The sequence below is a fragment of the Panulirus ornatus genome, chromosome 57 (assembly GCF_036320965.1).
Source record: "Panulirus ornatus isolate Po-2019 chromosome 57, ASM3632096v1, whole genome shotgun sequence".
Lineage (NCBI taxonomy): Eukaryota > Metazoa > Arthropoda > Malacostraca > Decapoda > Palinuridae > Panulirus > Panulirus ornatus.
In genome coordinates, this window is record NC_092280.1 from 23,497,997 (window position 1) to 23,525,127 (window position 27,131).

At 44.7% G+C, this 27,131-nt stretch overlaps 3 protein-coding genes and 2 long non-coding RNA genes across 7 annotated transcripts; all 5 read left to right on the forward strand.

Moving 5' to 3' along the window:
• The first annotated feature begins 2,107 nt into the window (after positions 1-2,107).
• LOC139766460 (uncharacterized) lies at positions 2,108-7,869 on the forward strand. The gene is made up of 4 exons (XM_071695146.1): positions 2,108-2,648; positions 3,722-3,821; positions 4,877-5,037; positions 5,489-7,869. Exons 2-4 carry the CDS (start codon positions 3,740-3,742, stop codon positions 5,717-5,719), a joined length of 474 nt encoding a protein of 157 aa, XP_071551247.1. The 5' UTR covers positions 2,108-2,648; positions 3,722-3,739; the 3' UTR covers positions 5,720-7,869.
• A 1,072-nt stretch (positions 7,870-8,941) lies between these two features.
• Positions 8,942-10,928, forward strand: LOC139766461 (uncharacterized). 3 transcript variants are annotated; one of them, XR_011716904.1, is made up of 4 exons: positions 8,942-9,091; positions 9,727-9,818; positions 9,955-10,121; positions 10,555-10,928. XR_011716904.1 is itself a non-coding variant. In XM_071695147.1 (4 exons), exons 2-4 carry the CDS (start codon positions 9,737-9,739, stop codon positions 10,777-10,779), a joined length of 483 nt encoding a protein of 160 aa, XP_071551248.1. In that variant the 5' UTR covers positions 8,943-9,091; positions 9,727-9,736; the 3' UTR covers positions 10,780-10,928. The 3 variants fall into 3 exon arrangements, 2 of the variants coding, with proteins under 2 accessions (XP_071551248.1, XP_071551249.1); XM_071695147.1 differs by having other exon boundaries at positions 8,943-9,091; positions 9,946-10,121; XM_071695148.1 differs by having other exon boundaries at positions 8,983-9,088; positions 9,725-9,818; positions 9,946-10,121.
• A 947-nt stretch (positions 10,929-11,875) lies between these two features.
• On the forward strand, positions 11,876-15,130 carry LOC139766463 (uncharacterized). The gene is made up of 3 exons (XR_011716905.1): positions 11,876-11,988; positions 13,374-13,518; positions 13,826-15,130. It is a non-coding gene; the product is annotated as an uncharacterized lncRNA (long non-coding RNA).
• A 3,833-nt stretch (positions 15,131-18,963) lies between these two features.
• On the forward strand, positions 18,964-21,320 carry LOC139766464 (uncharacterized). The gene is made up of 4 exons (XM_071695149.1): positions 18,964-19,122; positions 19,893-19,994; positions 20,453-20,586; positions 20,921-21,320. Exons 2-4 carry the CDS (start codon positions 19,904-19,906, stop codon positions 21,017-21,019), a joined length of 324 nt encoding a protein of 107 aa, XP_071551250.1. The 5' UTR covers positions 18,964-19,122; positions 19,893-19,903; the 3' UTR covers positions 21,020-21,320.
• Positions 21,321-23,112: 1,792 nt separating this feature from the next.
• On the forward strand, positions 23,113-26,535 carry LOC139766465 (uncharacterized). Its single transcript, XR_011716906.1, has 4 exons — positions 23,113-23,246; positions 25,181-25,282; positions 25,735-25,820; positions 26,146-26,535. It is a non-coding gene; the product is annotated as an uncharacterized lncRNA (long non-coding RNA).
• Positions 26,536-27,131: the final 596 nt, after the last annotated feature.

Here is a 27,131-nt window from a genome sequence, read left to right on the forward strand (position 1 = left end):
GTGTGTGTGATAGAGAGGGGAGGGGGGCACTCTTGTCCGGCTGACTGTGTTTACAATACTCGCTCACTTGCCCATACCATCGCCACAAAGTCATTCATGGTTGACAGTCATGAGTTCGTGAGTTCATCAGTGTTGTGTCAGAAGATGAAACACAAGTGTGTGTGGAGGAGTGGCCATTTTGGCTCTGCTGCGTCTGTCATGTTGATAGTTCCTTTCAAGTATGTTCACCGAGTAGAAATGCTCCACGTAAGCAAAGGTATTTACTCTATGAAAACAAGGATCACACACACACACACGCGCGCGCGCGCACACACACACACACACACACACACACCAACTCCTTATTTGGTTCCTCCTGCTGTTACCATTTTTAGAAAATGGATACAGGAGGGAAGGACTTCCAGACTTCTCTTGCTATCATTAGTCGCCTTTGACGACACACAGGAGACACTTGGGTAGTATTATGTCTCCCCTCTCCCCAGGGATAATACCTGGCTACCTCAACCCACGTCCCCTCTCATGTGGTAATGGTTATGGCTAATTACAGTGTGATAATAGTGAGAGTGAGCGACACCCATGGTTAGGGCTGGCCAACGCGATCCACCTTTAGTGTTGCCTCTGTCGTCCAGTCTATACTTAGTTGTGTAAACCAGTGATTACTCCGGGTACCACATAGCCTCGAGGTTGCGCCCCGCTCAGGAACAGGGCAAGGTAGACACGCCTGTGGAATCTCTGCCAAACGTATTCATGGGTTTTGGCCATTCACTCGACAGAATCACGCTCTCTCTCTTTTACACAACATGTGTCTCACATCCTTTATTTTTGACAGGTAATTAAAGTTAGAAGTGGAAGCAGGGAGTAGGGACCTACATTGTTTACAAATTTTCTGAGGACGAGGCTGTCCAGGGCTTCCTGTAGTACAGGAGATGATGATAAGGGATCTGCACTCGTGGGGCTGGTGAGAGATGTGACTGTAAACAAAGGAAATGGTATCGTACCTGTCTGCAGATGATGCCAAACGGATAGCAGAAACTGGTGACGCGAGAGCTTTTGAGACATTGCAAAAGGGAGAGAGGGGGGGTGGAAATGGTCTGGTAGCACGGATGAATAGGTGGGTGATGTTGTGTCATTTATTAGGATGGAGGATAGAAGAGCAGCAGCAGCACGACCTCGGTGGAACTATGGGTTAACTGGGAAGGTGCTTAGAGGAAGCAGGTGGCGAGAAAGATCTTGGGATATTACAAGACAAAACATCTTATCATCGGACGACAACCCTGGGGAGAATATTAATCTTACAGATTACAGTCATATATATAAGAGTACTACTGAGAATCAGGAACGAAGATATGATTAATAAAATATCTGCTTTGTATATGAGACGCTGTTTACTGTAGCATATTGACAGGTTGGAAGATGTACGACAGCGTTGAGTCAGAATGGTGTCCGAATGAAGGAGTCTGGGCTACAAAGAGAGGAAGGTTGTAGATAGTAATTTGTCTTGAAAATCTAGAAAGTGATAACTAGGATCTTATTATGACTTACAAGATTCTCATTGGCCTGATCATTCTTAATACCGATGGACTATTAATTCTTCCAGCAGATGATGGGGAGTTGGAGACGTGCATCCAGACATAGATAAGAAACATAGAAAAAAAGGTAATGATATGTCTTTACTTCTCTTTCAGTAATAGAATAACTGAGAGTTCGAATATATCAAGTGAGAGCAAGAAAACAATCTTCTCAAAAATAAGGCTGGACCAGAAGATATGTTTGAGGGTTGGGGCAGTATGAATCCTTGATCACACTTCATAACTCCAAATAAGCTGACTTACACACACACACACACACACACACACACACATATATATATATATATATATATATATATATATATATATATATATATATACAGTTACAGATATTTCGTTGTGACATGTGGACTTGATAAATCAACATTACAAATACAATGTTAAGTATGTCAACTCGTGCAGATCGTCACCATAACTGGAAGAACCTGTCCAGGCGGCTTGGGGTGTGAGGGGCAAGGGCTGGGGATGCAGTCCCCTAAATCTGGGGGGGGCAGTGTGTGTGAGTGTGTGTAGCTGTGAGGACTTGAGGGAGCAGGTCCCCCAGAGCTGGGGGCAGTGTGTGAGGGGTACTATACATTAGTATCGGCTAATGGCAGAGAGCATGTTTTTCATAGCTCTTCTTGCTCCTGAGGAACGTATCAGAGGAACCTGTAGTTTGACGCATCCTCACAAGTTATCCTGTGGGACGCAGGTCAGTGACGTCCTGCGGTTTGTGCTTTCCTGGAAGTGATGGCAAGGCTGGGGAGAACCCTGGCTGTGATGCTGGGCAATAGTGACTAAGGTGAAAGTAAGCGAGTGGCCAGCCAGCATGGTGTACATAGCTCAGTGTTCCTCTTAACCTACACTCACTTGCGCGTCGTGTTCAGCGGAGGCAGCACAGAACATTGTGTTGAACGTACTCCAAGGAACACTTGCCCCTGTGTACGATACTTGCCTTGGACATATATGTCAAGCTTGTTCAAGAACAGTGGTCGGTGGATTTACGCCAACGTTGTAAAGTGATTGCTTGCTGGTCATACGTCAAGTTTCTACTCTTAAAATCGAATCAAATATTGTCAGGTAAGTTTTTTGATTTTGGTGAAAAAAGTAAAGAAAATGGCAGACGCCTTACGCTATTCTGTGTCTTTGAAATAGATTATTTACTTTAGGACGACGAAAAAGATTCTGTAGAATTTCATCAATCAGGAACAAGACAAACGTATTTCAAATGATTATGGTGACAACAATGTGTTGGCTGGATGGGTCGTATGGAAACTTTGCTCCGACAATCAGACTTCAATGCAAAATCAGTTGTATTTATCATTTCCCTCAGCCTTAAGATGTGACGCAGTGTTGTGGATAAGTGGGCCGCGCTGCAAGGTGTGCCGGGTGTTGGCATTCTGTCCAGCTCCCTCACCTAAAATCTGTACGCTCGTGTGATTAACTTTATGAATAAAGGTTTATCGATAGAATTGAGGCAGTAAAGATGAAAAGTTGGTGAAAGAGCCACTTGATACCATAACTCCCTGTGTTGACCAACATAGCTCCCTGTGTTGACCCCCATAACTCCCTGTGTTGACCACCATAACTCTGTTTTGACTACCATAACTGTTGACCACCATAACTCTGTTTTGACTACCATAACTGTTGACCACCATAACTCTGTTTTGACTACCATAACTGTTGACCACCATAACTCCCTATGTTGACCACCATAACTCCCTATGTTGACCACCATAACTCCCTGTGTTGACCACCATAACTTGCTCCGTTGATTACCATAGGTCTCTCTTTTTGATCACCATAGCTCCCTGTGTTGACGACCATAACTCCATCTATTGACCAATAAATGAACTAATGAATGAGCCACACTGAGAGGGCTCTATGCGCTGTGCTGAGAGCCCAGTTCCGACACTGGGCCGCTCCGACTGAAACCAGTCCTGCTGAGTGATCCTCGTTTTCATTCCAGCCTGACAAAATGTCATCAAATTCACTCCACGGGAGGAGGTTCCTGGACACTTCATCGGCATATCGCAGTAGCAAGACGAGTGAAAGTTGTATCAAATGTCTGGCCCTGTTAGTGTGTTGAGGGGTATAGAGTTCTGTGACGTGTGATGAACTCTGTGTAATCTCTGATATCTGTTCGCTTCCAGATCTGTTGCACATCCCGTATGGCTGCCCTCTCGACCCGCATGCCGTGGATGCTACTGCTGCTGCTGGCGGTGTGCTGCATACCCACTTCTGCTGCCTCCGGTAAGGCGTCATTTCATGCTAACAGCATTCATGAAACTCCCATTAGATTCCATATTTCCCAAACTCCATTTGATATGCTTTTTGACCTGCTGGTTGGAGACGAAATGTGATTCAGACATTCTAACGTTATGCAAATGGTATCCTCACATCTTTTTATGGGCTACAGAGTTGATGAGTACAAATATAAACGTTCCTTGGGATATACGACACTCCCTAGTACATCACTATATAACCAGCAAGAGAATTACAAGCTCCTCAGATAAAATAACTGTGGGTGAAGGGGTCGAGCTATCTACCTGGGACATTAGGTGTCGTAAATCAGGTTTATGACCTTTACTTTCAATAAAAATGATTTAGAAATACTTATATTTCTACACACGCGTCCTCGTGTGATCATTTGAGAGGGAGCACAGCTTTATTTCCAGCGTCTCGTTATCATATTTGCTACATAATCGATGATGGTAAGACACATCTACCACTGGTGACTAGAAACCAAGACCTCAGAAAAGGGGGAGAACTCAAAATACTTGATAGTTTACTGTCATAATCTCAGGAAACACCAAGTGATCACACCAGGTGGCTTGCCTCAACACCTTCCCAGAAAGAGGGAAAAAGAGCTTTGGTTACAGGTAATGTAGTAATAAGCTAAATCTCCCTAAGCTACAGAAATTAACCAAGTCTCTCCAAGCTGTACAATGATGTTGTACTACAATAAGATGTACAGTGATGTAGTATTACACTATAGATAGGTCTGTAAGGCGTGCAATAGCTGGTAAACTCATGCCAATCCCAGGATGAGGTATGCCCAGCTAGGATAATTCTTGCCGCTCATTATGTACTGAACTGACGATATACGCACGTCAGAAATATCTTACGCAAATGAAAGTTTCTTATATTGGAGCAAAGACTTCCCTTTCTCATTATTTACATCATCTACATTATAGACTTGAGGATTTATCACCACCCAAAATGCTCGTCATCGTATCACCTCCAGAATGCATTGCGTCCTTGCCAAGTGTTATGCAAGGTGTTCATGCATCTGGTTTCACCCGCAGAGACAGGGGAGGTGGCGGCGGAGGGTGAGGGCAGTGAAGAGGCCAAGTCGTCGAGGGAGGCCGGCCAAACCAGTCGTCACCACACGACCTCTGCAACACAAGACCCCGTCGTCTTCCCTGATAGATTCACAGGAAGGCCCGACGCACGTCACCCAGCCATGGTATAGTGATAATGATTATGTGTTAACGAAGAATAGGATTGTAGTGTACACAGTTGTTCTATTCATTATCAGTAATTATAGTCAATACAAGGCGATGAAGTGAAAACTTTTGGAACTTAAAATTTACTGGCATTTTTTCATATATATATATATATATATATATATATATATATATATATATATATATATATATATATATATATATATCACCTGAAATTTCGTACTACAATTATTTCATCCCAAATATCTTGTTAACAATTCACATATAAAGATATCCTGAAATGTCTTGAAGACAGTTTTCTTTGATGCCCGTTCTTGGAATGGAGAACAAACGTAAACAGCGCCTTGCTTACTATCAGATAATCTAGTGGCAAATCATCTTGTTGGTTTCTTGGAAGATGACGAAACTAGCTAACTCAACCAACTTTGAAAAATTCCCGCACTGTTTCAGGCCTCCTTGCCGAGCTACTTTCCCTTCTGGCCACCATTACGTCACGCGGACCTCCGGCCAGAGCTTTGGGAGGAGGCAGACGACCCTCCAACCTTGCAAAGGATCCCACGTCACTTCCCGTTGGTTCAAGCCCGTCATCAACGCAACAACCCGTGGCGCCAGGCCCGGCAGCAGGGGTACATGGCCAGGGGACAACCCCAGCGAAGCTCATCACTCTGGTACTGGGATTAGGGTAGGCCCAGCCCAGCCCATCATCACTGGGGTACTGGAACAAGTGTAGTCCCCAGCTCAACCCATCACTAGGGTACTGGGACGAAGGTAGCCCCAGCCTAGCATATCACTGTGGTTTTGGGACAGTGTATGTAGTAGTCCCCAGCCTAGCTCATCACTGGGGTACTGGGACAAGTGTAGTCCCCAGCCTAGCTCATCACTGGGGGTACTGGGACCAGTGTAGTCCCCAGCCTAGCTCATCACTGGGGTACTGGGACTAGTGTAGTCCCAGCCTAGCTCATCACTGGGGTACTGGGACAAGTGTAGTCCCCAGCCTAGCTCATCACTGGGGTACTGGGACCAGTGTAGTCCCCAGCCTAGCTCATCACTGGGGTACTGGGACCAGTGTAGTCCCCAGCCTAGCTCATCACTGGGGTACTGGAACAAGTGTAGTCCCCAGCTCAACCCATCACTAGGGTACTGGGACGAAGGTAGCCCCAGCCTAGCATATCACTGTGGTTTTGGGACAGTGTATGTAGTAGTCCCCAGCCTAGCTCATCACTGGGGTACTGGGACAAGTGTAGTCCCCAGCCTAGCTCATCACTGGGGGTACTGGGACCAGTGTAGTCCCCAGCCTAGCTCATCACTGGGGTACTGGGACTAGTGTAGTCCCAGCCTAGCTCATCACTGGGGTACTGGGACAAGTGTAGTCCCCAGCCTAGCTCATCACTGGGGTACTGGGACCAGTGTAGTCCCCAGCCTAGCTCATCACTGGGGTACTGGGACCAGTGTAGTCCCCAGCCTAGCTCATCACTGGGGTACTGGGACCAGTGTAGTCCCCAGCCTAGCTCATCACTGGGGTACTGGGACTAGTGTAGTCCCCAGCCTAGCATATCACTATGATTTCTGTTTGCTCTCACCGCTACCAGCGGTTGACTGTCGTGCTGGCGGTCCTCTGGATGTTAACGGGCAAAAATGACAAGTCACAAATCATTTCTTTTAGAACGACCATCAGAGGCAGATGATTGTAACATTGAATATTTCACTGTTGGTTCAGTATGTAAACTTACAGTCATTTGACATCAGTGGCACATCTGGATCCTGTAATTAACAAAGAGGTGCTGTGTCATATCTCGCGGTGTGTGTACACTTAATGTCTAAATGGTTAGGTTTTCTCACAAACTTAGGCATAGCGCTCTAGTGAGTGTCCATATATCTGTCCACACGCATTCTACACTCATCATTAACTCCTCCAAAGAAACAAAAACGCCAATAGTACCTATAGCCTGGCATTAACTAGCAATGACATTTTTTTTTCATGTTTTACTTATATTTTATGATGAAAAGTAGATCTGCTAGTGCTTATTTGTACTGACTTCAAATACATGTTCGTTCTTCTCTGATTACAACTTTTACATTTCTGAACGACAATCTGTTGTTGTTCAGCAACATTTCTATCAATAGGAAGATTAGCTAAGGCATCAGATCTGTCGTGTTCTCGATGTATGAGAGCGAGGGAATCCACGACAGTTTGATGTGAACCTGTCTTCCAGAAATCTGGATTGACCGTCATGTTATAATCTGGTCTCAGGGTGTCTAAAGCAAAGAGCAAGGATATTAGAGATGATTATAATATCTGTGGCTGTTTGAAAACTCGAGAGAGGAGAGTATGGTGCAATTCACTTTGTAACGTTGATACCCAAGCATCTTTCCCAGCAACATTGTTCTCTGCTCTAGTACCATTGGTATGAGTTGCAGTGGCAACACTTCCAGCTTATCTCTCCCAAGTAGCAGAATTAAGAGTCGTCAGTACTGACGTTTTGCTAACGAAGAGTGTTGAGACTTTGCGTGTGTTAAAGCATGTTGCCTTTGGCAACGTGTAGAAGGTGAAGATTTTGTGTAATTAGTTTCTTAAGTTAGGTGGGTATGCTGATACCAAAAGCAGTTATCTCCCAGTTCTATACAGTTGATATGATCCAAACATTTTCTTGTGAGTGGCTGTTAACTGGATCCATTTAGATGCAGTTCTTTCATATGGACGTCACAGAATTGCTAAGGTACATACCATATGTGCCTTATCAATTGTACCCTTAAACTAGGATTATCCTGGCATTATCTTTATGTAATAAACATTTTCCTCGCCTCACACCTGCACTATATATATATATATATATATATATATATATATATATATATATATATATATATATATATATATATATATATATATATATATATAAACAAAGAATGAATGTGTGTATAAGTCCGATGTTAGAATATAGTTCCTAATGCAGTAATCATCTTAGCATTATACGAACGGTTTCTAACACAGACTTGCTGTTATGAATGAACGAATGAACACCAAAGAGATGTCTGTGGTCTCAGGTAAACAGAAGCTTTCCCGTGATATGTAGAACGTATTTACTGTGATATGCCAGTTTATTTAAAGACATTTTATATGTTTGTGTACCGTTACTATTATTGCTAATTCACTTTTAGAATTATGACTGAATGTATTACGTGTCTGTATTTCGAACTGGGCCATTAAAGTATTATCAGTAGAGATGAATTTTTCTTACGCGGACTTGAGATCATGAATACTGACTGAATTTGATGACTATCTGAAAGTTAATTTTGTCGTCAAGCATCAACAGGGTCTTCGTCAGACCCCAGAGGCCAGAGACTGTAAAAATAACTTTAGATGTAAACATTTTTTTACGTAAACTAGCGAAAGGGAGTAAAGTCTCATGGAAGACCTCACTCCAGCATTCCCCTGCTACTAGACGTAGCGCAACCTTGGAGCTTAACGAGATCATGGGAATGGGGGTCCATGAATATCAACAGGGTACGTTTAAGAAAAAAAAAAAAATTTCGTACTGTGTGATGATGAAACTGTACTTGGCGAATTCCTGTCCCAGCACGAACGAACCACAGCTTATAGTCTCCTTGTTAGCGGATCCGATATTGGAAAATCTTTGTTTGATAATGCTGTATAAGGCAGTAGGTTCACACGTATCACAAAAACTTAATATATAGATAGATAGATAAAAGAGAAGCACGAGAGACGAGACGCCTGTGGTATGAGCTGCATTACTGAGGAAGGCGCTGCAAACATGGTGCAAGGGAATTCCCCCACAGAAGGCAGTGCATGGTTTTTAGTCGTTGATAGAGCTGACGATCACATTGCATCTTAGAGTCTCGTTGATCCTCGTGGGTCTTCGTCTCCAGAAGAAATAAGATTTGCCAGAGGACAGGGGTCCCGCCTGGGGTATATATATATACATATGGAAGGAGCGTCTGGGTCCGCCAGTGCGTGGTGAGAATCCGTTCGCTACTTGCTTCCGTGTTGGACTTCCATCTCCTGCACCGCTGCTATAACCCAACGACACACAGGTAAATGTCTTACGTTAAGCATGGCTCTCTGGTACTTTGGTCGTATAATGAATGAATCTTTTCACCAGGTTCGTTAGAATGAGAAGAAGGAAACCTTCACTTTCTAACTAATCAGTTTCGTAAACTCGTATAATCAATAGTCTAACTAGGAGTCAGTAGATAGTAGACGTTCCTTAAGTACAGTATGGTGTATCTTTATTGATGGTAGTGACAGTGCTTCGTTTCTGAAATCCTTTGAGCTTTGGCTGTTGCCGCTACAGTGGGAGAGAAAAACAAAGATTCCAGTTTACTTCAGGTGGGATTTGGGATGGTTGGCTATCCCATCACGGTGAAATCCCGGCACACCTTCAAAGATGCCCCGCCCCCCAAGCCAGGCACGGGGTCCGTGTCTTAAGATGTATATGTGAAAGCAAGATATACAGAGTCATTATACTTTACTTAGGTTAAATATTGGTGGCCATTGGTTCTGAAACGAGTTCACAGTGATGTGAGGTAACCGTGACAGTCCAGCCACCGAGACGAAACGTCAACAGACGAACATCAGGGCAAGACTCTCGACGCATCATCTCAGGTGTTGGTAAGTGGGCGAGTTGGCATGGAACTTACTGGCTCCTTCTTCTTCTCCTCGTTGCCAGAGTGAGGAAGATGACCCCGAGCAGCCGAGCGTGCCTGGTGTGGATGCTCTTGCTGGTTGCTGTAGACTGCACACGAACCTCTGCGAACTCGGGTAAGTCACTCACCAAGGTTGCGTGATTTTAGTGAAATGGAAATTATATATACACACACATCGTACAACATAAACAGAAATGATTGAGGTCCCTGCTGATATCCTCTCTCTCTCCCTTCGGGGATAGTGGTGGCAGGGGATCCATCCCGGAGCCCCAGGGTCTCTCGTCAGGCAGGAGGCAGACTCTCAGGGTTGCTGGGCGCCGTGTCACAAGCCGTGAGGCAGGTTGGCTCCAACATCCCAAACAGAGGTGCTCCCAGCTTCTTCTACAGAGGAGGTCAAGACGGCGTCTCGGGACATGTGGTACGATATTTTTCTGTCCTCCTTCGAGTAATCACACTTTATCAACTGTTTATCTACTGTTACTGACATGGCCGAATCCCCTGTAGGGGTGGAGGGAGTGGCCCTACTCTTGTAAAGTAGGATCTGAAAACATTTGACGTGGACGAATGTGAATCTTTGTAAGGGGATACGATCAGACCCATGTCTGTGGGATGGGACCTACAGCTGCGCGAGGCCTGCTGAACCACTGTGGTGCTAGTATACATATAGGGTTCACACACTAGGATAAGATTGGATCTCCATTTACATACGTCACAGAAGAAGGAGGCACACATCAGAGAGCAAGTGGCTCAGATGTTGTTGCCATGTTGATGCGACGCCCCTCGGTGTTGTTTTGTCCTCGCGATGTTGAGTTAGAGAAACACGGACGTTCAATGGTCACTTTTCTCCGCAGGGAACTCTGCACAGTCGCTTGCCCAGTGGTCGTCAGTCAGGCCACCGCCAGAAGAACCCGCCGATAATATACGGTTCTCATTACCGACGAAACGACCCTTGTTCCCGGGAGAGATATGACCGCTGGGGTCGTCTCGTATCTCAGTACTACCGGCAGCAGACGTACGACCGGTGGGGACGACCCTGCCCCAGGAGGAGCAGCTTTACCAACTCTCGGAGGGGCTGAAGTTTTGCTACGTGGTTCCCTGAGACTTCAGCGTGTCATCTTCATGGTCCTGAAGCATAACTATTGTTTCTCGACCACTAGACACGCGTCATTTGTAACCTGAACTCTGGTTAGAGATGATCACAACATAATAAAGTGTATGAAGACATTTTTCAGCCTTTTCTTTTTTAATGCCACTACAGTCACCGGCGTGAAGGATCTGTTGTGACAGAACGATTTCGTATTTTCTTCCATATTCCTCATGCAATGTGTGTGTGTGTGTGTGTGTGTGTGTGTGTGTGTGTGTGTGTGTGTAATAGCTACAGAATGGTTTGGGTTCTGTGAAATCTGACCTAATAACCGTCAGCGATTTCCTACATTGCAAAGGCAAGACGTCAATTATTTTCTTACGAAACTTATGTTTAATCTGAAAGAAAGAAAAAAAAACACGAGGGCAATTTTATCAACACTTACATTCTTTTTTTTTTAAGTGCAGGAATAATGACAGTGGAGACCAAATACCGCAGGTCACATGTATTCCTCCGCCGCTGTTACACACTTCATCCTGAAAGCATTAACCTATAGCGCGAAAGATTATGTAAATGGTGGAGCATTATTGGTAGATGTACTTACTGAAGGAGGGAGGAGGGCGTTAGCTTCACAGAGGCTGCGCTCAGACTCGCTGATGTTGTCTGCCAATATGTTTATCACCCAGCAGGTTCAGGTGAAGGCCGTCCGTCCTTCGATATATTCTCTTCCAGACTGAAGGCCTTACTGAAGAGGGTGTTCTCGGAGCCTTTCAGAAGAAGCGATCCTGATTTTTTCGTTTTTTATCGTTACTTCTGAAAGGAAGAACAAAGTAGCGATATTCTATACAAAATCTCTTCCCATCTTTCCCTGAGTTCGTCGTCAATACCCTCCCCGCAATGTCTATAATAGATAGACAGATTGATAGATAGATTACAGCAAGTTTAGATTTATTCCTGTCTCTCCCTCCATGACGTCTGGGAACTGGCAGGCAAGTTATTTTCCCACTTGGCTACTTTCTATCAGTTCACCTTGAAGGCCCCCGCGTACTGGCTCACTTGATATAGTCGCCACCTCCCGGCAGCAGGTCAGTCCAGTGAGGAGCAGTTGTGAGGTTGGGTTACACTGGGTAAACACTCTCCTCCCCTTCCTCAAATCGTCCAATAAGGACACGTCCGCTGAGATAGCTGGTTCAGTCGTCTTGTGAGTACCGTGTCGTCTACTGCCGACCCTCTCGATCGAGAATGCACCCACACGTATGCTCATGACAGCATCCATGTTGTCGTTGCTCATACCTACACCTTACCTTGGTGTATTACATCTACTCATACTAATATCCTTGGAGACCCCACACCCATACCTGGAACTCATCCATACACTCTCATCCATGCAAACAAGACCACACCCACCTAGAGACAATCACTAGCTTCTCTGGCCGACCATCGTAAGGGGAAACGTCTTCACGGAAGCCAACACTTGGCCATAACACAGCCAACACCACGGTCTCCTCGCCAAGTTCTGTGACAGGAACCTTGACTTCAAATACTTAACCACCTTGAGTACGATGAATTAACCCCTTGAGTACGATGAATCAACCCCTTGAGTACGATGAATCAACCCCTTGAGTACGATGAATCAACCCCTTGAGTACGATGAATCAACCCCTTGAGTACGATGAATTAGCCCCTTGAGTACGATGAATTAGCCCCTTGAGTACGATGAATTAACCCCTTGAGTACGATGAATCAACCCCTTGAGTACGATGAATCAACCCCTTGAGTACGATGAATCAACCCCTTGAGTACGATGAATCAACCCCTTGAGTACGATGAATTAACCCCTTGAGTACGATGAATTAACCCCTTGAGTACGATGATTTAATCCCTGAGGTATGACAACTTACTACCTTAAGTGCAACTATTGAAATCTTTCTAGATAATAACAAAACTCCTGAGTTCGGTGATTTAACCTCTTGAGAACGACGAACTGGCCTCTTGAATATAGTGATTGAACCCCTATGACATGATGACCGAGCCAATGAGTGTAAAAAATTTACTCTTCACATATCATGGCTCCCTACATGTAAGAGCTTAATTCCGTGACAACCTACTGAGTACGATGATTCAGTCCAGTGTGTACGATGGCAAAATCTTCTAAGCACAGATGATCTGATTTACTGCTAATCAGATTTACTGCTATGAGATCTTGTCATATGTTCATTGATCTAACAGCTGCCAGAAAGTTAATGATTGTAAAGCCAGATGAATGTGCATCGCAAATTAAGAACACCACTAAATAGGAGACTGACTTATGCGATGGAATACGATACCACAACAGGGCGCCACAACCCTTTGCAACACGGTACCGAAACCCTCCACCGACTCGCAAGGTTCTTTGAAGCCATTTGTTTCACCCTCTCCTTGTGCTGAATATGACAATTTCATCCCCTTCAGTCTGACGATGTGGTGTTACTCAAACATAGGAACACACAAAGTCCAACGCTGTCGTGAACATGGCAGTCTTCTAACCAACATCCCCTTTATGTTATTCAGTAAACTAAAGACCATTTTTATTTCTTATCCCACCAGTCAGTGGGTCGAGGCTACGTACACATCAGCAGCAACACCATCGACCTCGTACAGTATTTGGCGATGGGGATCGGCGCGAAGTGGTGGGTGATGGCGTGGCTGCTGCTGCTGCTCCTTTGCTCGATGGTCCCACCAGGTGCTCCAGGTCAGTAGAACTCGATGATTCGTGAGGAAGTCCGGGTTTTACGGAAGGTAGAATGTTTGATCGCCACTGTCGTTCTCCGGGGAGATCCCACGGGCCCGCAGCACCATCGTGGTCTGTGTCTTCGTAGTGAGAACGTTTGCCGTTTGGTGCACTTATGTTCATATAGGGGAGTCCAAGAACGACGGCTGTGTGGGTGGGTGTTTCAGATAGACGCATGGAGAGAGAGAGAGAGAGAGAGAGAGAGAGAGAGAGAGAGAGAGAGAGAGAGAGAGAGGACCATGTCTTTAATATGCTTCACGTTTTCCAGCCAGCGTTGGGAGAGCGGAGCCGCAGCAGAATCCACTGGCGCACGGTCTCCGGTTCCTTGACTTCCTTAACTCGTCTCTCAAAGCCCCTACACCCAACCCGTGCCCGTGGCCAGTCAGTCTCATCTGCGCCTGGATAGCTCCTATAGGGCAGAGGTTTCTGCACTCGAAGCAGCTGGACATTCCACTTGATATCTGACAGAAGTCGGAAACAATGAAGGTTGGAGCTTGAAGCGAAGACAAGCTCGAGGGAAGGAATGAGGAGGAGGAGGAGGAGGAGACGTGGTCTGCATGAAGCAAGAGGAAGGAATCCCTGAATGAAGCAAAAGCCAAGAGCAACTCTGTTCGGATCAAGCATTGACCACATTCGTGAACGAACGAGCAGCTTGGAGATGGACACTGAGACAGGATTCATGTTCGGGACACAACAAGAACTGCTGGAGTAGGTGCTGAGGGGATCAGCAAGCGAGTAAAAGGGTCTCATGAAATGTTTGGTTAATACGTTTGTGTTATCTTGTTACAAAAAAAAAAACAAAAAAACTCGTGGCTGTGTACTGAATAGAAAATGACTGGTTAGAGATAAGGTTAATGTACTTTACTTCTTACCTGTGGTAACCTCCCTCAGCAGGTCATGTAAGAAACTAATATCTTCGATTGTAGCATTGATCATCTGAGTATCTTCAGGCCAGTATCCAAAGGAAATGTAGCAGGATTTAAAGAAAATGTTGCAGGATTTTGTTTTCTAGATAACCTCATCACACGAGTGCCGTATATGAACATCTATCATTAACTTACACCTGAAGTAAGCTTGAGTATACATATATATGCAAAGAGTGTACACATTCACAGGACATGTAATGCCCTCCGACAACAGGATTCGAACCGCTACCACTTATGTGGGAGCTGGGGATGATACCATAGCTCTCCATATCCTAAGCGTCGTCAGCGCGCTCTGCTCCCACTTGAATAGTAGCGGTACGAATCCTGCTGTCGAAGAGCATGATACACACTTGCACACTTGCGCCTCAGGCGAGGTCAGCATCTCCACCGCGCCACATGCCCCCGGATGTGGTCACTAGCTTCCTTTGTGCCGAGGGAGACCCATTGGCATGGGGTTTAGAGGTGGATTGGGAAGGTAAGGTGGAGCATGTGATTACCAATCTCATTATACAACTTGAGGACTCCAATCATGGGACTCTTGCAGCTTCGCGTTTATATTCCACTCAGCAGCAGGGGAGTGGCGGACCCTGCTGGTGTGAGGTTGTAGACTGGACTGTATTTCTTTAAGTACACAGACGATAGCGTAATCTCGCTCGCTTATTATTCACCTACGAAAGGAGTTCGGTAGTACTAATATAAATAAATAAATAATCATATATATATATATATATATATATATATATATATATATATATATATATATATATATATATATATATATATATATATATATAGTTTTTATCAAGGGTGTAAGGCATGTGTAGGAGTAGGAAGAGAGGAGACTGATTGGTTCCCAGTGAAGATTGGTCTGCTGCAAGGGTGTGTGATATCACCATGGTTGTTTAGTTTGTTCATGGTTGGGGTGGTTCGGAGGTAAACGCAAGGGTTTCAGAAGAAAGGATGAGTATGCAGTCTGTTGGAGATGAGAGGTCCTGGGAAGTGAGGCAACTGTAGCTTTCCGATGGTACAGCACAGGTGGCTGATTCGAGAGAGAAACAACGGAAGTTGGTGACTGTGTTTGGAAAAGTGTGTGGAAGGAGATTGTTGATAGTAAATGTGAATAAGAGCAAGGTTATTGGGTTCAGCAGGGTTGAGGGACAAGTTGACTGGGATGTAAGTTTGGATGAAGAAAAATTGGAGGAAATGAAGTGTTTTAGATATCTGGGAATGGACATGGCAGCGAATGGAACCATGGAAACTGAAGTGAGTCATAGGATTGGGAAGGTGGCGAAAGTTGTGAGAGCGATGAAAAATGTATGGAAAGAGAGAAAGTTATCTCGGAGACCAAAATAGGAATGTTTCAAGGAATAGTGGTTCCAACAATATTGTATGGTTGCGAGGCATGATCTATAGACAGGGTTGTACGAAGGAGGGTGGATGTGTTGGAAATTAAATGTTTGAGGACGATATGTGGTGTTAGGTTGTTTGATCAAGTAATGAAAGGGTAAGAGAGATGTGTGGTAATAAAAACAGTATGGTTGAGAGAGCAGAAAAGGGTGCGTTGATTGAAATGGTTTGGACATATAGAGAGAATGAGTGAGAAAAGGTCGACAAAGAGGATATATGTGGCAGAAGTGGCGGGAACAAAGAGAAGCGGAAGACCAAATCGGAGGTGGAAGGATGGAGTGAAAAAGATTTTGAGCGATCGGGGCCTGAACATGAAGGAGGGTTAAAGGCGTGTGCGGAATAGGGTGAATTGGCACGTTGTGGTATACTGGGGTCGAAGTGTTGGATTGAACTAGGGCATGCGAAACGTCTGGGGTAAACCATGGAAAGGCCTGTTGGCTCTGGATGTGGATAGGGAGCTGTGGTTTCGGTGCATTACACATGACAGCTAGAGACTGAGTGTGAACGCATGTGGCCTTTTTTTTTTTCGTCTGTTTCCTGACGCTACCTCGCTGACCCAGATGGTGGCGATGCTGTTTTCTGTGGGGCGGGATGGCGCCGGAAATGGGTAAAAGCGAGTAAGTATGAATATGTGTATATACATATATGTATGTATATGTATGCATATATGTAGTATAAGTTGATATGTACATGCATATATATATATATATATATATATATATATATATATATATATATATATATATATATATATATATCTTTTTTTTTCTTTTATACTATTCGCCATTTCCCGCATTAACGAGGTAGCGTTAAGAACAGAGGACTGGGCCTTTGAGTGAATATCCTCACCTGGCCCCCTTCTCTGTTCGTTCTTTTGGAAAAAAAAAAATGAGAGGGGAGGATTTCCAGCCCCCCGCTCCCTTCCATTTTAGTCGCCTTCTACGACACGCAGGGAATACGTGGGAAGTATTCTTTCTCCCCTATCCCCAGGGATAATATATATATTTTTTTTTTTTTTTTTTTTTTTTTATACTTTGTCGCTGTCTCCCGCGTTTGCGAGGTAGCGCAGGGAAACAGACGAAAGAAATGGCCCAACCCCCCCCCCCCCATACACATGTACATACACACGTCCACACACGCAAATATACATACCTACACAGCTTTCCATGGTTTACCCCAGACGCTTCACATGCCCTGATTCAATCCACCGACAGCACGTCAACCCCTATATATATATATATATATATATATATATATATATATATATAATATATATATATATATATATATATATATATATATAGATATATATAGATATAGATATATGTACGTGTGTGAGCATGTATGTATATATGTGTGTATACGAGTGGATGGGTCTTTCCCATCGCTCTTGGTTCGACCACTGTGAGTACTACAAAATAGACAAGGACGCAGTAGGTCGTTCAAGGTATAACTGACCCAAACAGGAGATGTCAAAGACTTTAAAGCCCCCCCACCCTCCTCCCCCACCCACCTCCTCCCTCCCGACGTTAGCCCAGTAAACCAGCTCTACGTAAAACTCACACGACCACTCGTGGTCACATCCCCACACGGGCGACACCTTGACAAGGTCACACAGGAGCTGTCGCTTCACGCACCTCCTGACCTTCTCCTCCGATGTGGCCTTACGCTTGCCGTTCAATGGCACCCGGGGATCCCTTAGTGAACGAAGGATATCCCAAGATGATGTTGCGTGTAGGGTGGCTCGGCTGAGGGATCCTCACGCACCTATTTTTTTTTTAATATATATATTAGACTTACAGGAGAGTTTGTGATGGTGTGGGCTATGGAGCTCGGTGTAAAAAGGGCCAATAAGATTGTCAGACACATTTAGACGCTCTCTTGAGTAATTGCCTCCATGTCCCGTATGTTGTGTGTGTGTGTGTGTGTGTGTGTGTGTGTGTGTGTGTGTTGGTCTGTATGTGTAATTCGAGGCCTGCGATCGGCTGGGAAGAAGGTATTACATTGACGGGGTTCTTCCCCGCTCCCTAAACTTTTATCGATCTCATATAAAAAACATCACCTGAAACATGTTCTGTGCTTTCTCCTAATTAGAGAGCTTTCTCTCTGCTAGAAAGTGTTCCTCCTGGACCAACGTGGAATTCCAGATAATCTATCGATCTCCCTTGACGGCTGGAGTCAGAGGTTGTGTGTGTGTGTGTGTGTGTGTGTGTGTGTGTGTGTGTGTGTGTGTGTGTGTGTGTGTGCGTGTGTGTGTGTGTGTCTACTTCCCTATCTGTGATACCCTATTCGTATTGTACAGGGAGGGAGTATTACATCTGTGGGGATCCATCGTGATCATTTCTTGTCATCATACATTTTCTAAACATCTGTATATTCTCAAGTCATCCTTTATTCTTTTCTCTTCCACGGAAGACAAATGAATGACCTTTAACCTTTCCCTATAACTCGGATCTCTTGATTCCATTAGTCTTTGAATTCGAGAAGGATTTCCTTGAATGATCACTCATCCACACAGAATGCTCTCCTGATATTTGCCAGACGACGGAGTGTCTCCTCGAGCATGTATCCAAGGTAAGGATATGGCGACAGGTTGGCTATGTACACAACGTCGATTCCTAGTATCGCAATGAAGCCCCCCCCCTTTTTTTTTACCCAGGCCCATCCTCACACCTTTGAATACATTCGGGTTAACTTTCATCACCCATGTATCAGAGGCCAGCTTTGGAGTTTATCCAGGTGTCCTTGCAAGTTGACGTGGTCCTTCTCACGTGTCACTTCCCTTATAGTCATGGGGACGAGAGTCCAACACTTTCCATCAAATCATTTACAGCAAATGATATATCATTGGCACCAAGATAGATCCCCTGAGGTACGCCACTGGTGTCTTCAGCCCATGTCCAGGAAGCTCCCGTAACAAGATTACAGACAACCCTACTCTCCCATCCCCTTTTCCTCAGCCGACGTTACCGGGAACACCCTCCATTCCACCACACCCAACGTGTCCACGATATTGTCAGCTTACGTGTTTTCCGAGAAAGCACCTGAACATAAGTACATATAAGGGCCAGCTACTCCCTAACCCACCAGTGTGGATAGAGCCTTCGTTGGCTCCGGACGTGTGTGTGTGAGTGTTCTCCAACCCAGAAGGGCCAGTGGAGACCTGCTGGGCCACTGGTTGGGTCACATATGACACATTTGTTACCTGTGTGATCTTCATCTTCAGACGTTGGTAAGTTCCTTAGGAAGTTTCAGTATTAGCGCTTTACAAAGTTCTATCTTTTCTTCTTCTTAACTTAGGTTAATTCACTGTCCATTCAGGAGTTCTATTCTTCTTTGATTGAAATATTTGCAGCACTGACTTACTACCTCTGCCCCCGATATATCACATGTCACTGCTTGTTTCAGTTTTACTAACATGATCAGATTAAGAGGTACGCCAACATTTGTGTGACGGGAATGACCTGTCTGTTGCTAACCATGTGTCCAGTTCGGGGAGAAAGTTCTGCACTTGGAAGTCCTCAGTTCTGGAACGCGCATGCGCGTATGTGTGTGTGTGTGTGTGCCAATACTTATGTGAGGGTTAATACGATCCATCTTTGGAGGTTGCCGCAGTCCTAAGCACTCATTACTTCACTTATTATTATTATCATCCATAAACACATTCAGGCAGGGTTGAACCTCTTCATTCTGGCCGTTCATTAACATAGATCAGGAATAACAGCGACCCTACGGCCGAGGTTGTTCGATCCTCTTTAGGTAGATCTCCATCCTTCAAATCCCTCTCTTCAACTAGATTTTGTTTCACCATATTGTTACATATGATAGCATCAAACTCCTTTCAGGCAGTGTAAGAGCACACGATCCCTTCAGACATAGACTTTACAGGGCCTCTTTTCTTGAACCTATGCAGCCTTTGACATAAAGTTGACTTTCTCTTACATGTCCGTCAAGGATAGAAAGTTGTCATTTATTGCAATTTACCTCCGTCTCTTTCCTCAGAGACAGACCCTATGATGCGTGTGGCCGCCCGTGTGACCTGCCTGATGTGGGCGTTGATGCTGCTGCTGGTGTTGTGCTTCACGCCTACGATGGGAAGACCCAGTGAGTAGACAGACACCACTACACTGTCTGTGATGTCTGGTGGTTTGATATGTTCTTCAAAAGTTGATATGGATGCCTCAAATGGCGTCATTTTATGATAATTATCTCACGTGCTCTACTATCATTGGTGTTTGGAAAAAGAATCAGCGGTGATTGCCATGGTGATATGGTCGGTGTCTTACGGAGGACAATTGTGATGGACTTGATTAATGTTGCAAGGGTAGAGTAATGCCTAGGATCGTGAAGAACAAAAGTATTCCAACACCTGTTGTAGGAACCCTCAGATAAAGAACATCTGACCACATCTGACCACTTATCTAAGTTCACGGTTACTGTATAAGGTTGCTCCTCCTCTGCTGTATGAGTGAGTCACTAGGCCACAGGAAGAAAAGAGTAAGTTATAAAACCATTTTCCATTTATCATATGAGACATTTGATTCCCCTTTTTCTACTTGTAGGTTCTGGGCTTCTGGGCCAGTTTGCCAACAGATCCGTCAGGAGCGCCAAGCGTCAACAGTACCCCAAGAACACTGCGGATGATGTCAATGTAGTGTCTTTCGTCGGAGGCAACCCAGCTGGCCAGCCTAGCACTGTAAGGTCATCACTCAGTGTCTCCCTGTAGGGTAGACTCTACAGTGGAGGAAATCTAGATCAATTCCTACGGTGGAAATAAAAATGTTAAATGCTAGAGTCTCTCTTTCCCTCTCTCTCTCTCTCTCTGTCAATACTTTCAACTATACTACATCCGTCTGGGTGATACCGCTGTATGATGAAGGTCTAAAACAACTTCATAGATAAAGAGATTCCTTGATCATGTAATCAATGCCTTTTGCGGAATAGGTCATCATCACATTAACTCTGCTATAGTACACTGCTCAGGAAACACTACTTGTGTTCCTTAACTAACCACCTCATCTGCTTCCCAGGGAGCGATCATCCACAAACCGTCGAACAGGCCACCTCCACCTATCCGTACTGGTCCTCGACCCAGACCCCGACCCAGGCCATGGTGGCAAAGGGGATAAGATGGTGTGTCCTCAGAAATTCATCACAGAACCAGTCGTCCGTGTACCAGGTATGAGTATCAGTTCAGCCAACATCCCGGTCTACTGGTACTGGTGCAGCGACGGTACTGGTAACTTCACAAGCTCCTGGTACCAGTACCCAGCCTTACGGACTGGCCCAGTGCCTTTCTTCAATTACTGGATCTTTTGGTTAATGACCTGCTGATTCTCGGTTTTGTTATGTGTTTTTGTTTCCTTTGTTTTGCGCTCTAAAGTTGTACTAACCACGGCTTAATGTAACAAGACTTACCATGCAAGTAGATTTCTTGTTTTACTTATTCCTGTGTTCCTGTGGATCATCAAGATGCCTTCTGCAGGATATGGTGGTGCGTGGGAGGCGAGGGGCGGCTCGTATCTCTACCTTCTGGTCCAGAAATACAGACACACAGAAGAATTAACTTTTTTATGGTAGATATTTCTTATAGAGCGATCCCGGGTTCGATCCTGGCTGTTGGAGGTTTGTATATATATATATATATATATATATATATATATATATATATATATATATATATATATATATATATGTGTGTGTGTGTGTGTTATTGTTGATCGCCGTTTACCGCGTTAGCGAGATGGCGCCAGCAACTGACAAAGAAAGGCCGTATCCGCTCACATCCATTCTCTGTTTCTGAGGCAAACCGCCCTCTCCAGAACTCGACCTTGGGCGGGCCTGTGTATCATTCACCTTGAGCAGCCAGCACTTCATCATGGAGACTCACGTAAGCATCATGGTGATACATATAGCCATGTAGAAACATATGAACCAAAGAACAGCACATTAAGACGCCTGAATCCTTTGATTCCAAAACCTAACACATTTTTATCCAGTTCAAGTAAGGAAATCATGAGATCAAGAACGGAGTTATAAACAAAGGAAATAGAATCGCGTCACATATAATTGCCAAGTTCCAAGGTGATGCTCAGAAGACAATCTTCCAGGAGGGAGTTAACAAAGGCAACCAACTGTAGTTAACTACCGTTGACCATTACGGGATTTCCTTCCTTGTATTTCCCCACCATGAAAACAAAGAAACGGTTAAGTGGTCTCGTAACGTAAGTACTGAACATGTACCTGTGTCAAAGACCGTGTAATTACGCCAGACACCGTGATGTTATGACTGCCAGAATACGTTCAAGGTGTCAGGGCTGTGTAGCAAGAACTAAGATCCTAAGCATTCCATACGTACGCTCTGCTCTACCCCCTGGCAAACACTCTCTTAGAAATGATAATATTCAGTGGCGTAGAATCACTGATTACAGGCCTCAGTGCCACTGAGTGTCGAGAACTTCAGTGATACTGATGAACTTGAGTATTGTCTAACTATACTCAAAAGCTGTCGAAGCTCTGAGTTATATCCGGAGCATCAGGTACATATACGCGTCAGTCACTCACTTTGCTAACATCACTCCTTCCCCTTTCCCGACGGATGAGGGTCCTTGTGCACGTGGTTCACTTGGGGCCTGCCATCACGCATGATCCCTCTCACCACCTGCTGTAGGAGATGAGGTCGTGATGAGGCATTTTGGTACATGTACACAGCGACTGAGGCATTTTGGTACATGTACACAGCGACTAAGGCATTTTGGTACATGTACACAGCGACAGGCAAGTTTTGATAGACATGAGAACCTTTCCTCACCGTCTGGTTACTGTGAGATTGCCTGCCAAAGGGAAACCCCGCTGCTCACAAGTGGAAAATAGAGAAAATATTTCTAATATAAGATTCACGGCAACGGTTGTGATGGTGTGGGCTATAATGCTTATTACCGGGTAAAGACCAGAGAGAATGTCAGTTTACAGATCCAGAAGTTTACGTTTGTGGGTATGTGTGTGTGTGTGTGTGTGTGTGTGTGTGTGTGTGTGTGTGTGTGTGTGTGTGTGTGTGTGTGTGTGTGTTTTACCTTGTTCACCTCGCATAGCCACCACAAAGAACATCACCTCATCTAGCATGCCGTCCACACACACAACATACGTATAGGTCAACTAAAGAACTCGTTTTCCTTCATGATGCAACGCCTACTTCCCCGAAAGGCGTTGGATACAAGTACTTATAATATGAAGCCGTTGCCTGAGCCACCAGTTCAGGCGGGGCTTTCCTTAGGGGAAGACGTGTGTGTGTGTGAGTGTGGATGTGCGTGTTGTCTTCCCCAGAAGACCTTCACCAGCGACGAGTCTGATCTCTTGGTAAGCTCCTTGATCATTGTTAGATTTAACCTTATAGATGAGGAGGTTTGTGCCTTCGGAAGATGTTCCTTGTGCGTGTGTGTGCGTGTGGACCAGTCTCTAAGGTTCTGTCATACATCTACTTACATTCCAGTAGTTTTTCACTGTTGGCTACACTTACGTTGTTCGTCTAATTTCTCCACATGTTCCGCAGGCGAAGCGTTTGTTTCAACTCTAAAACTTTCAGCCAATTTCATTTGTTTACTAATCATTTTATGTGAGGGGGTTCGAGCTAAAGTTTCTCTCAAGACTCCTCGAAATTTACGTTGTGATATCGAGTTAGTCTACCCATTACGTTTGCCTTTTGTTTCTTCCACCCTTTCACTTGTTATACGCCCATGTACAGCACTGTCAGTTGGCTGGGCTGGTCATGGCTTCCCATGTCAACTGATTATCATCACAAGAGTACCTGTGCCTCTCCCATCAGGTTACGGGTCTTCTATCAATAGCGGCCGAGCAGGCCACTGTGTAGACCAGCTGCCACACAGGGACTGTGGTAGGAAAATCCACATCCGCATCCTCTTCTGGCACCTCACATCACTTGTCTTTAGGTAGATCCTTTCTCTCCCTCCGTCCAGCCCTATTTGGCTCATTCCCACAAGCCGTGAAGTAAGGAGGTAGTTAAGACACCCGTGGTCCGCATTGCGACTTGACTCTGACGTGCCCCGTGATAGGTGGTGTTTCTGACCATGTCCTGTTTCTGGTGGTAGGGTTAGCGCCATGTCAGCCTAAGAGTTCTGTTTGTAGAGACGTCTCTCCCACAAGATGGCAGTAATGAGTAAGGCCTTATTTTGCCGTCCAATCTTCTCCACTTTAAAGTAGTATGGCTGGTTTAAGGTGACGTTCGACAACTGCGTATCAGACCAAAATATAGATCTTGTATAAACTCCTTACGCAGTCCTGACCATTTCTTACTTCTCTGATCCTGATCCACAAACACGGTAATGGTTGAGCCAGCCACTTCATTGGGTCAGTTCATCAACGAAAATAAGGAATAACAGTGATCTTGAGACCGAATCATGAAGAACACCGCTGAGTAGAACACCCTAGCGTGAAAAAGAACTTCTGGCATATGCCCTACGTCCCTCCCTACATAAATAGTTGTAGATCCAGCAAAGTAGTCCCCGTCTCATGCTTATTCTCTTGCCAGCCTCCTGTGTGGGATAGTATCGAATTCCTTTAGTTAGTCGGAGAAGACAGAGTCCGCCCATGTCATGGTCTGTATGATGGCTGTTATCACAGAAGTGTACGATAATTGTCGCGCAAGACCTCTCTCTCTCTTCCCCGTGTCTATGTTGCCTGTGACTCAGGTCATCTCTCCCTGTGCTTACGTGTTGTCTCATTACGTTTGTCAGCATTGTGCAAGCCACGCCCGTTAGGGATAGCAACCTAATTTTCTAGCACATATTCCTTCCATCTTCTCTCTCTCTCTCTGAAACAGATATGATATCAACTCTTCTTGTTCTTTGATACTGATTTATTCTTTATATCAGCTATCGGAGGAACGTCTCTAGTGTCTTGTGACGTTTCTTGAACAACATCTTTCTATGTAAGGAGAGATTTCATCAAGTTCATGAGCCATATATTGAACATGAGTCATCCCCTGTGAACTTATGTCTCGTCTAACAATCTCAAAGTTATCCAAGGTCTCGCCCTCATCCTTATGGAACTTAGGTTTCTCAATCTAACCTGTATCCTCGCATGGTTCAGACACCCACTTCATATGATCCTTGAGTCTGATGGTCTGTTTTCTTTTTGTATCTTCTATCTGATAATATGGTCCTGAGAAATGCTTAGAATTATCAGCCGTCTTGTTTAGCGACTATATGTTCCTCTGATGCCTTCCAACTTTCCTATAAGGATTGTATGACTTTCAAATGTTTGGTTCCCCTCAGCGACAGGCCGTATGATGCGTGTGGCCGCCCGTGTGACCTGCCTGACGTGGGCGTTGATGCTGCTGCTGGTGTTGTGCTTCACGCCCACGACGGGAAGACCCAGTGAGTAGACAGACACCACTAGACTGGCTGTGACTTCTGGTGGTTTGATACGTTCTTCATCAGGTGAAGGATATTTTGAATGGTGTCACTTCACGTTAAGGATAATGAGATTCAATCGCCATTAGAATAGAATTTTAGGACGAATTTTCAGTGATTGCAATGGTAATACTTTGTCTTAGAATCTGTTCAGTCTATTTTTGATGCACTCTTTTCTTGTTGCGAGATCATCGAACGGTAATGACTTTGTGAAACATGATAACAAAGATGATGTTTGCGCATATGTTGCAAGAGGTGGAGGTGTGAGGATGATTCATAAACAATTTTGTTGAGTATACATTGCTGCTCCTATTACTTAATGTGTTCACAGTCGAGGGTGAAAGATATAGAATTCACAGTGTATGTTCCTCATTATACAAGACTTTGATTTCATTTTCTTTTCCTTTCGTTCTCAGGTTCGAACCCTTCGGGTAGGTCCCAAAACGTAAACCAGCAAGGGGTCTTCTTCACTGGAGGAAATCCCGCTCACATACCCGGCTCGGTAAGGTTGTCAATCTAATCTAATTGTTTTGTGAACTTCAACTGTAATGATAATTAGATATGAGAAATGTCTTGTTCCTTTTTTCCGTATGTATATAGTTTCATGTATAATTTGTCACTGAAGTTGATACTTTCAAATGATCAAGACCAGGATGAAGTTTATGAGTTATGACAAGGATTGGTCATTGTTATGGCGTGTCTGAGAAACATTATGATCATCATATCAACTCTGCTACTGAAAAGTCTCAGTCATGTAGGTTGGTATAGTACACTGCTCAGGAAACATTACTTGTGTTCCTTAACTGACCACCTCATCTGCTTCCCAGGGAGCGATCATCCGCACACCGTCGATCAGGCCACCTCCACCTATCCGTTTTGGTCCTCGACCCAGACCCCGACCCAGGCCATGGTGGCAAAGGGGATAAGATGGTGTGTCCTCAGAACTTCATCACAGAACTAGTCGTCCGTGTACCAGGTATGAGTATCAGTTCAGCCAACATCCCGGTCTACTGGTACTGGTGCAGCAACGGTACTGGTAACTTCACAAGCTCCTGGTACCAGTACCCAGCCTTACGGACTGGCCCAGTGCCTTTCTTCAATTACTGGATCTTTTGGTTAATGACTTGATGTGTCTCGATGTTCATTTGTATTTGTTTGCTTTGCCTGGAAGTATAAAGTTGTATTGACCAAGACTTAATAAAACATTGCTTACCTTGCATATTGACTTTGTGACCTTCTTCAACCTGTTTTGTTGCAAGCCTGCAGAGGTTCACTGGAGAGAGAGAGAGAGAGAGAGAGAGAGAGAGAGAGAGAGAGAGAGAGAGAGTGTGTGTATGTGGGTGGGTTGGGTCATCCCTCGTCTGTTTCCTTGCGCTACCTCACTAACGCGGGAGACGGCGATTAAGTATAATAAATCGATAATAAATCAACACGTTTTGAAATTCTAGCGTTACTGAGAATTTCGTAAAGTTCTTATACACACACACACACACACACACACATATATATATAAGATATAGAAAAGAACTAGTTTATCTCAGTGTTCCCTTTATCGGCCATGGGCAACGAGTGCTAACATTAAACAGCTTATTTCTGACCCTCTAATTCAGGTAGCGCCTTTTTTTTTTTTTTTTTTGGGGGGGAGAGAGAGAGAGAGAGAGAGAGAGAGAGAGAGAGAGAGAGAGAGAGAGAGAGAGAGAGAGAGAGAGACACGTGTGTGTGTGTGTGTGTGTGTGTTTTGCCCCTTCCTGGGAGGCCACTGGAAACCAGCCAAGCCAAGCTGTTAGATGGATCACTCACGACACGTGTGACC

Excerpts from the sequence above, each read along its gene's own strand:
- LOC139766461 (XM_071695147.1), top strand. The coding sequence starts at position 9,737 with ATGACCCCGAGCAGCCGAGCGTGCCTGGTGTGGATGCTCTTGCTGGTT. Across the intron at positions 9,819-9,945 it reads ACGAACCTCTGCGAACTCGG|TGGTGGCAGGGGATCCATCC; the intron begins GTAAGTCACTCA and ends CTTCGGGGATAG. Across the intron at positions 10,122-10,554 it reads ACGGCGTCTCGGGACATGTG|GGAACTCTGCACAGTCGCTT; the intron begins GTACGATATTTT and ends TTTTCTCCGCAG.
- LOC139766460 (XM_071695146.1), top strand. The coding sequence starts at position 3,740 with ATGGCTGCCCTCTCGACCCGCATGCCGTGGATGCTACTGCTGCTGCTG. Across the intron at positions 3,822-4,876 it reads ACCCACTTCTGCTGCCTCCG|AGACAGGGGAGGTGGCGGCG; the intron begins GTAAGGCGTCAT and ends TTTCACCCGCAG. Across the intron at positions 5,038-5,488 it reads ACGCACGTCACCCAGCCATG|GCCTCCTTGCCGAGCTACTT; the intron begins GTATAGTGATAA and ends GCACTGTTTCAG.
- LOC139766464 (XM_071695149.1), top strand. The coding sequence starts at position 19,904 with ATGATGCGTGTGGCCGCCCGTGTGACCTGCCTGATGTGGGCGTTGATG. Across the intron at positions 19,995-20,452 it reads GCCTACGATGGGAAGACCCA|GTTCTGGGCTTCTGGGCCAG; the intron begins GTGAGTAGACAG and ends TTCTACTTGTAG. Across the intron at positions 20,587-20,920 it reads CAGCTGGCCAGCCTAGCACT|GGAGCGATCATCCACAAACC; the intron begins GTAAGGTCATCA and ends TCTGCTTCCCAG.